Source organism: Pelodiscus sinensis, chromosome 4 (genome assembly GCF_049634645.1).
Source record: "Pelodiscus sinensis isolate JC-2024 chromosome 4, ASM4963464v1, whole genome shotgun sequence".
NCBI lineage: Eukaryota > Metazoa > Chordata > Testudines > Trionychidae > Pelodiscus > Pelodiscus sinensis.
Genome location: NC_134714.1, coordinates 101,714,275 through 101,723,703, shown reverse-complemented (window position 1 = coordinate 101,723,703; position 9,429 = coordinate 101,714,275). Strand labels below are relative to the sequence as shown.

General features: G+C 43.6%; 1 protein-coding gene across 1 annotated transcript; it reads left to right on the top strand.

Moving 5' to 3' along the window:
- Positions 1 to 747: 747 nt before the first annotated feature.
- Positions 748 to 4,587, top strand: RASSF10 (Ras association domain family member 10). Its single transcript, XM_075927858.1, has one exon. It carries the CDS (start codon positions 1,546 to 1,548, stop codon positions 2,917 to 2,919), a length of 1,374 nt encoding a protein of 457 aa, XP_075783973.1. The 5' UTR covers positions 748 to 1,545; the 3' UTR covers positions 2,920 to 4,587.
- The last annotated feature ends 4,842 nt before the right edge of the window (positions 4,588 to 9,429 follow it).

Sequence of the window (9,429 nt, the reverse complement as noted above, 5' to 3'; positions counted from 1 at the left end):
AACATTCCCAGTTCACTAAGCAATCATAGAAATCGTTACACACAGCCTAACATGAAAAAACAGATTTTATGATGGGTTCTTCAATCCCCTTTAGAGATTTGCCTGCTCCCATCACAGTAAATGGCAAATTCCCATGAAACTCTGGCTTAGCTAGCATTTCAATAACACTCAGCATTCAGCAGTTACTGTCCATTGCACATTTCACCTGCAAAGTGCTTTACAAACTCTACCTAATTATAGGCTGAAGGTTTTATTAACGTTTTAGAAATCCTGATCCTGGCAATTTACTTTGAAGATCTGGTGTTTGCTCCAACCTCTCTGTTTTGTGGGTGGGAAAGGGCAGTCCTAGAAAGATTCCTTAAAACAGTTCATTTGGAATCCAGCCTGGAGAGAAGGCAGAGAAGGTAAAAGAGTCACTTGCCCCCAGCCTCCACCCAAAGACCTTTAAGGGCCCCCAACTTTTGTCAGCAAGGTCAAAACATGCAGTCTGCTGTCCTTTCTAGATAATATAGACATTATTTCATTGTGACTTACAATGACAGTACCCGGACAGCTACACTGCAGCTCTATTTCAAGATACTTCGGGTATCCCAAACCCGTTATTTTGAAATAGCTTTTGAAATAATGGTCTCAGTATTCTGATGTTCCTGTAAACTTAATTCCATGAGGATTAAGGGACATTTTGGAATAGCAGTTTATTTCAAATGTAGGCGCTGTGTAGACAGTGCCAAATTACAAAATAAGCTATTTTGAAGTTCACTAGAAATAAGCTAAGCAATTTGCTAACTCAAATTATGTCTTATTTGAGCTAAGGGTGCAGTGTGGATGCACCCTATCAGCCTCCCCTACCATTCCTCTAGAAGGCTAACTAACCAACCCCTGGATGACTATTTTATTTTTCCCCAGAGACATAATCTCCTCACACTAACGGGAGCCTGGAACCAGAACTATTGGCCCACAAGGAAAGCTTTGCTGGCCTTCCGCCTTGGCTTGTTCTCCAGAGCAGTGGCCAGGCTGCAGTGGCTGGGAGCAGGGCGCGCTGCCCTGAATACCTGCACGCTGAGGTTTCCAAAGGCGAGGGGAAAGGTACCGCCGTTCGCTCCGGCCTCAGCTGTGGTGGGAGGAGTCCGTCACGTGGTGGGGAGGAAAACCCGGCAGCCTGGGCCGGGCCAAAAGCAGAGCGGGAGAAGAGGTGAGAGGGGAGCAGCAGGAAGGGCTGGATCGCTGAGGTTGGCTCTTTCCCTGGGCTCCTCCGGGCGGATTACACTGGAGGGAGCAAATGCGCCGAGGAAGCGAGCTAGGCGCTGAGCGGTCTCCTGTGCAGCTAAAGGCTCTTTCCAGGGGGAGACTTCGCATCAGTTCAGCAGCCCGTCCGGTGCAGGCAGCAGGCGGGGTGCGCTGTGTGGAGGCCGGGGGAGAAGAGGCACTTGCAGCCATGCTCAGCCTGGGCTGCAGGGCGGTGCGGGCCGGACTCTGGCTCCCGACCTTGCCGTGAAGGCTTCTACGGGGGATTTCCCGCCTGCTAGCCCCGGCCAGCCCAGCCCGATGGAGCCGGAGGAAAGGAAAATCTCGGTGTGGCTCTGCCAGGAAGAGAAGTTGATCTCCGGCCTCTCCAGACGCACCACTTGCTCGGACGTGGTGCGGGTGCTGCTGGAGGACGACAGCCAGCGGCAGCAGCTGCCCGCCCAGCCGGAGTCCGGCGGCGGGGTGCTCACGGGTCCCCCCGAGTCCTACTGCATCGTGGAGAAGTGGCGGGGCTTCGAAAGGATCCTGCCCAACAAGACCAAGATCCTGCGGCTCTGGGCCGCCTGGGGGGACGAGCAGGAGAACGTCCGCTTCGTGCTGGTCCGCAGCGCGGCCTCCCTTCCCAACACTGGGCCCCGGAGCGCAGAGGCCAGAGTCGTGCCGAGCAAGGAGCGCCCCTGCCACGGGCTCGGCGCGGCCCGGCCCGGGCTGGCGCTCCCGCGGGAGAAGCAGCGGCGGGTGGTGAGAAAAGCCTTCCGGAAACTGGCCAACCTCAACAAGAAGCGGCAGCAGCCCCTGGCCACGGAGGCGCCGTCTGCGGAGCGGATGGAGACCTTGGTGCACCTGGTGCTGTCGCAGGACCACACCATCCGCCAGCAGATCCAGCGGCTGCGGGAGCTGGACCGTGAGATCGACCGGTACGAGGCCACGATCCACCTGGACCGCATGAAGCGGCACGGGGCGAACTACGTGCAGGACACCTACTTGATGGGGGCCAGCAGCGGCAAGCCGGAGCCGGGCGCGGACGGGGCGGACGGGCGGCTGGAGGAGTACGCCCGCCGGTGCGAGGAGGTGCTGCAGCTGCAGGAGCAGCGGGCGCGACAGGAGGAGCGGCTGGAGCAGCTCGCCGGCGAGCTCCAGGAGGAGCTGAACGAGCGCTGGATGAAGCGGCGCCGGGAGGAGCTGGCCGCGGCCAAGGGCTGCGGCTCCAACCCGGCCGAGCTCGACTGTCACAGCACGGAGCTGAGCGGCGGCGCCGGGGGCGAGCTCCACTGGGAGCAGGAGCGCGTGAAGACCCAGCTGAGCACCAGCCTCTACGTCGGGCTGCGGCTGAGCACGGACTTGGAGGCGACCCGAACGGACTTGGCGTACGCGCAACGCGCCCGGGATGCCAAGGAGCGGGAGCTGCAGCGCCTACTGGAGACGCTGAACGCCTTGGACTTGGCGGATACGCAGACGGCAGCACAGACTCTCCGCCCCGATGCTCTCGCTTCCAGCAGCTCCTCCTTACCCGAGGCTGGGCGGGGGTCTCTCGAGAACAGCTCAGACTCCTGGGAGGAGCAGGCCAGGGGGTGCAAGGAGAGCGATGAGAACGACGAGGACTCGGACACGGGTCTGAGCTCCATGCACAGCCAGGATTCGGATTCTGTCCCAGCCTGTGAATCGCTTGTTTAGCTTCCTCTTCCCACAAGTAAGATAAGCTCAGGGACCACGAGGAATCCATACTTGTGCTTTCTAGCCAGCACTCTCACAATACAACGTTGTTACAAACGAAACTGCCCGTTTCCCCAGCGGAAGAGATCCTGGAATGGACTCCTGCGAAAAGTTACAATAGAACAAAAATGTGTGTGAGATTTGTTGTCTTTTTTGGGGCGTGAGGAGGGGGAAGGAAGAACCACTTTAAAATCTAGGTGCCAGATAGTGCCAGATTATGTATGCAAACCGATGATCAGTGATCTGGTGATAACATACCTAGTAATAAACTAAACACAATTTAAAAGTCTATTTTGAAAAGAATATAACTGCATTTTGCTACTGTTGGAAAATATGTTTTTTGTAGTAAGTACTGTAAGCAAAGGCCTGAGATAGGGGAAGAACTGAATCCTAATTGTGACTTAAGTTTAAACTTGTTTGCATTTCATTCAGTATTGGATTTACCTGCTTCCTAAATTCCTGCCTTTTGTTTCACCTCAAAGGAGTTATTGAATGGAATCCTTAATCTTGTATTTCTCCAAAGCAAATACACTACAGTATCAATTCCTTTACGTAGTGTTTTTGATGGAATGCTGGAACATATATTCTGTAGGTTAAACAAAATTCAGTCTCTTTATATTTCTTCAGTATCGCCAGTCAGCTGTGCTACATGCCATTTGCCACTTAGGAATTCAGTAGGCTCCTTTGAGAAAAATTTTAAAAAGTTCAAAATGAAGAACTAAAACTCTAGGTGACTGAAAAATTAAACTCAGAGGGATAGCTGTGTTAGTCTGTATCTACAAAAATGAGGAATCCTATGGACTTATTAGGAAATCAGCTTTATTAGGGAATAAGCTTTTGAGGGTAAAACTCACTTAATCAGATGAACAGGATGTCTGTCAGTATGCCAGACATAGATGCCAGTTTGTTCTAACATGAACTTTTGAAATATATTGTACCATAAAAAACTGTAAGTTATTAAACTAAAAGAACATACTAAACAAATATAAATTAGCATGCAGTATCTCAGAATTTAGCCATGGATGATGCATGGTCCATATATAACAGTATGATTGTTCACAGATAATTTAAGAGAACTTGTAAAAATCAATGTTCACTAGATTAATTTAAAGTCTCTTCAAATATATTTTCGTTATCAGGTTACTTAATAGTTTGCTAAGCTTAGTAATGGATAAAAAGTACTGAATCAGCTTAAGAACCATTTCTAATATGCACTTCAATACAGGCTAGCTCAGAATCTAGAGATATCATGCCCAAAATCTGACTCAGGCTTGCTTCAGTACATCTGGGTTAAATGACAATCTCCTCAGTTATTCCAGTGAAAAGGTACAGTATCAGGTATAATTTGTATTTAAATTAACAGATTTTTCCTCTGCAATTTAACCAATGTATGGTTTACTCTTACAATAATGAGTATTGATGGTTGGCGAAGGAGAAAAGCATTACTGTAATCAGTTTAATGTAAAAGATCAGAGAATGTTCAATCTAGTCCGACAACATAACATATTGAAGAGTTCGGACAGCAGATTATTCATGAAAGTTGGCTTTTAAGTTTATAAGAAAGTATAAAGAAAGATCAATGAGAAGTCCTGTGGCACCTTATGGACTAACAGATTTATTGGAGCATAAGCTTTCGTGGGCAAAGACCCACTTCATCAGATGCAACAGTTTGCATCTGATGAAGTGGGTCTTTGCCCACGAAAGCTTATGCTCCAATAAATCTGTTAGTCCATAAGGTGCCATAGGACTTCTCATTGATCTTGCAGATTCAGACTCACATGGCTACTACCTCTCTGATACTTATAAGAGAAGATGGGTCAGAGACCAGGATCCTCAATGTGTGTATGTTTGTGGAGTCTAATGATCTCCGCAGAGCTATATTGATTTACAGCAACTGCTAGGGGAAAAGGGAGTGGTTCCAAAGAGAAGTGTTGCTTTTTAACAGTATTAGTATTAGGATTTGTACTGAACAGCAGAAGAATAGATATAGCATTAAATCAACTTTAAAATAAACCAGCAATATATATGTAAGTTAAAAACAACCTCTAAAACATTTCAATTAATGCTATTATTATTGATAAATTGCACGGAAGTAAGTGATCTTCATATAATTTAAAAAGTCTTTTTTATACAATGATGGGTTTTGTATATTAGGTGGGCTTGAAAAATATTAGCCTTTGATCAGATATGCAAATAGAATACTTTTAGAAGATTAAATAAGAAAAGTGAGTGTCCCCCAGATTGCAAAGTATGAGCATTTGTTCTCTGTCACCTTGCATTCTGTGAGATGTTTATCCCTGTGCCAAATGAGTGGTAAGATTTTTATCCTCATACGTACAATATGATGGGGACTAATTTGGCTACAACTACTCAACAGAGAGATCTTGGAGTCATTGTGGATAGTTCTCTGAAAACATCCACTCAGTGTGCAGCAGCAGTCAAAAAAAGCAAATAGAATGTTAGGAGTCATTAACAAAGGGATAGAGATTAAGACAGAAAATATCTTATTGTCTCTGTATAAAACAATGGTGTGCCCACATCTTGAATACTGTACAGATGTGGTTGCCTTATTTCAAAAAAGATATATTGGCATTGGAAAAGGTTCAGAAAAGGACAACAAAAATGATGAACTGTTTGGAACAGGTCCCAAATGAAGAGGGATTAAAAAGACTTGGATTTTTCAACATAAAAAAGAGGAGACTAAAGAGGGATATGATAGAGGTCTATAAAATTATGACTGGTGTGGAAAAAGTGAATAAGGAAAAGTTATTTACTTATTCCCACAATATGGTCGCTCTTATGTTCTTATATTCTGTATGGAATAAATGATTCTGCAAAGTAAGAAGCTATGGGGAATCAGGCACATCATGTCCAATATCAATAAACTATGTTTTGAGGCACTGGAAATGCTCACAAAGATACATAAGGGATCTAGCCCACTTGCAATTATAGTGGCAGGGGTCAGGGCAAGAGCAGGAGACGTGGATTGCTGTATTTTGTTTGTTTGTTTTTTATTGTTTTTTTTTTTTAAACTATTGAAGGTGACTCTAGACTGCCTTTCCAGTGAGTAAAAAAATAGCAAATGGTCTGGTAGCACTTTATAGACTAACAAAACATGGAGACGGTATGTAAGCAAACTTCTCCACTGAGCATCAAAGAGCCTTATGTAAACTCTCCTGTTAGCCACACCAAGCAAATAAAAAGGAAATCGCATTATAGAAATAAGCTGCAACAGGCATTGCATTATTATGCTATTGATATGTGCCCCTGAAATGCTGTGAGATGATGCCAAAGCACCAAAGACAGGAAATTTAAAAGCTTCAGGGGGTAGCCGAGTTAGTCTGTAACAGGAAAAACTTAAAAAACAACAAATGGTCTAGTAGCACCTTAAAGACTAACAAAACATGTAGATGGTATCATGAGCTTTCATGGGCACAACCCACTTCTTCAGATGACAGAAGCACTGAGAAGCCAATTCTGCTTATTTTTCCAAGATCAGGAGTCCCCTTCCAGTAGCAGAATAATTTCAGTTTCAGTGCTCAGGGGGATATTATTCCAGAAGCCTATGCAGATGGTGGATGGTACTGCAGTCTTGAAGTTACAGCAGAGGCTGCAGTGATTTGCCCATGTACACATGCATGCATTTGAATCTTTTTATATCTAAAAAGACCACATCAGCTTGATGGTATTTAAACAGTGGTATATTCAACTGCATTGATTTCAGTTTCCATCTATATTTGCATTTTGTATTTGTGTGTATTTGCTGTTCTGCCTTAGAACACTGTTCAAAAGTTAGTAAGAAAGAGGAAATAACTCATTTTACTGGACCAGGGTGTGTTTCCCTTCCCATCCTTTTTCTGTGCTTGTGCATCCTCCACTGGTTATAAAGACAAATGATGATGTATGGGTTTGAAGGGAATTTGTCTTAAGGTGTTCAGCCACATTATTGAACATTAATTGAGTGTTAGTGATACAAAATGATAGAATTCTACTACTTGCTGTCTATATTATGAGAACAAAGCATATAGGTAAACAGCAGAAATCTGCATTTATTACTACATATTGACAAAAATTGATTGTGTTTTACCTCCCCAAATGTCATAATCTGCCTCAAAGCATTAGACTCTGATACTGGAGCTCTTATTTCAGTTTTTTTGTGTACCATTTTCTAGAAACCCACTTTCTATGTTCCTCCTATGTTCAACTTACCTGGAAGCATCAGAAGCAAGATTAAATGAAAACCTATCTCAGTTTATAGCACTGAATGGCTCCTAATAGTCAAAGCCTTATATGCTTCTCCAAAGAACTATTAGAGGCCAGCTAGCCTTTTTAGGGCAAAATACCTCTGGAAGTCAATGGGAGCCTTGCTTGAGAGAAGACTGCAGATTCAGCCCTCAAATCTATCATCCATTTTTGAAGATAAGAGGCCCTGACTCTGATTCAGATATATAGTTAGCAGGTGACACTCCACTGACTTGACTGAATTTTTTTATATAAGAGACTGCTATTTCACTCAAGTAGTTTGGCTTTTAACCTTGACCTAGTTTCAGGAAATCCACTACTATCATCATCAGAAAATGAACAAGGATTTTATGTCAAATGCAATACATTGCTAACACTTAATGCATGATGTGGACTTGTCAGTTTGAATTCTGTAAACGACTGTGTTATAGCGTTATGTTTGAGGCCTTAATGGTGAAGAGGTAATTCTTAATACAAAATGAATAACCTATTGCAACTTGTATTATAGTAGCTTACAAATCCCAGCCACAGAGTCCCATTGTGCTAGGCAATGTATAGATTTACTGTAAGACTCCCATCCCAAAGAACTTGCAATCTGAGTTTAAAACAAAACGTAAGAGTTGGTTGAGTGAGTAGGAGTGAAACAGGATAGGGTAACAGTAGTGCAAGCATGACTGTTCATAGACTGGCTACATGTACAATATATTTTCATGATGCATTTCTAAGCCACAAAGAGTATAGTTTCCTTGAGAGAGATATAAGGCAAAATTTCTTTCCAGATACATACTTGAGTTACATATTTTCTATATTTGAACTGAGCTGGGAATATAACTCAATCCACCAAAGCAGCAGCCCAGGCTGTGAAATGAACATTCTGGTGAGCTAAGCTAATTACCAAGTTAAAATACAAGCCTTTGTGGATCCAGCAACCAATTGTGCTTTGAAGTCACTTCATATCACTGCTCCTCTCCTGGCACATGAAGTTTACATAAACAAACATTAAAAATCATAGGGCTTCTGCAGAGAGATTGCTGTGTTTATGTGAACTATTACTACACTTAGAAGCTTAAGGAAAGGGGAAAAATAAATAAACCCAAAGGAAAATCAGGGTAAGTATATAGCATAACCAAAACATGGTCACATAGAAATAATGAATATAAATGTTCATTGGATAACTTACTACCTTGCTGTGTTAAACATCTCACAGCCTTCTTCCCATTGATTTCTCACACTGAGCAGTACCTTGCTCTTTATCACAGTCTGATCTTAAATTAAAGCTTTTCAAATATTCAGGATAGTATCTAAGTACTAGTTTATTTAAGCAGTACCACTTGGGAAGCTAAGAGAAATGCTGATCTAAAATGATCCACAAATCCAACATCACCCCTCTGAGGAGCATTTCCTTCCCCTTGTTTATTACTCTCTCTCCTCTCCTGTTTTCAGCTCCGAGGCTTCAGGCTTCTTGCGCAAGAAGCTTTATCAGAAGATATCTTCTGCAAACACTTCTTGCGCAAGAGAGCATCCACACTGCAAAAACACATTGAAAAAACGATGTGCTTTAGCAAAAGAGAGCATCCAGACTGCATGGATGCTCTCTCAGAAGGAAATTCTGATTGCTATTTACAGAATGGCCACCAGGGCACCTGTGCTTTTTTGATTGCCTCTTTTTGCTCAAAAAAACCCTGTTTCCTATCCACATACACCTTTTTGTGCAAGAGCTCTTGAGCAAAAAGGAGTTATTCCTTGTAGAAAGAGGAATACCTATACCGCAAAAACGCCTCTGCTCTTTCAATTTTTTTGCACAAAAACATGCTTGAGGTGTGTACTCTCTGTAATGTAGACATAGCCCTACTCTACCATGACATATCACCCTCTTACCCTGCAAATTACTCCTATGGATAGTCCCATTCAAACCAATAACTATCCTATGTACGTGTAATATATTGGAACCTTAGATTTTAATCTACTTGAGGCAGGAACATTTTCTGTGCCACTGTAAAACAGCATATCTATAGTGCTAGACAAAAATGGAGTCATAGCAGAATGATTACAGCTTTGAACACAGTAGTAAGCATATGTCCGTCATATGAATAAAATATAATTGGCTCATAGTTTCTGATTTCCCCACTGCCTCAACCCCTGGGCAGCTGTTTTACACATTACTATAGGTATGGGATAAAAAGAAGTAACCACACTGAGCTGCTGCCAGCCATTCTTTGGAGGAAATAC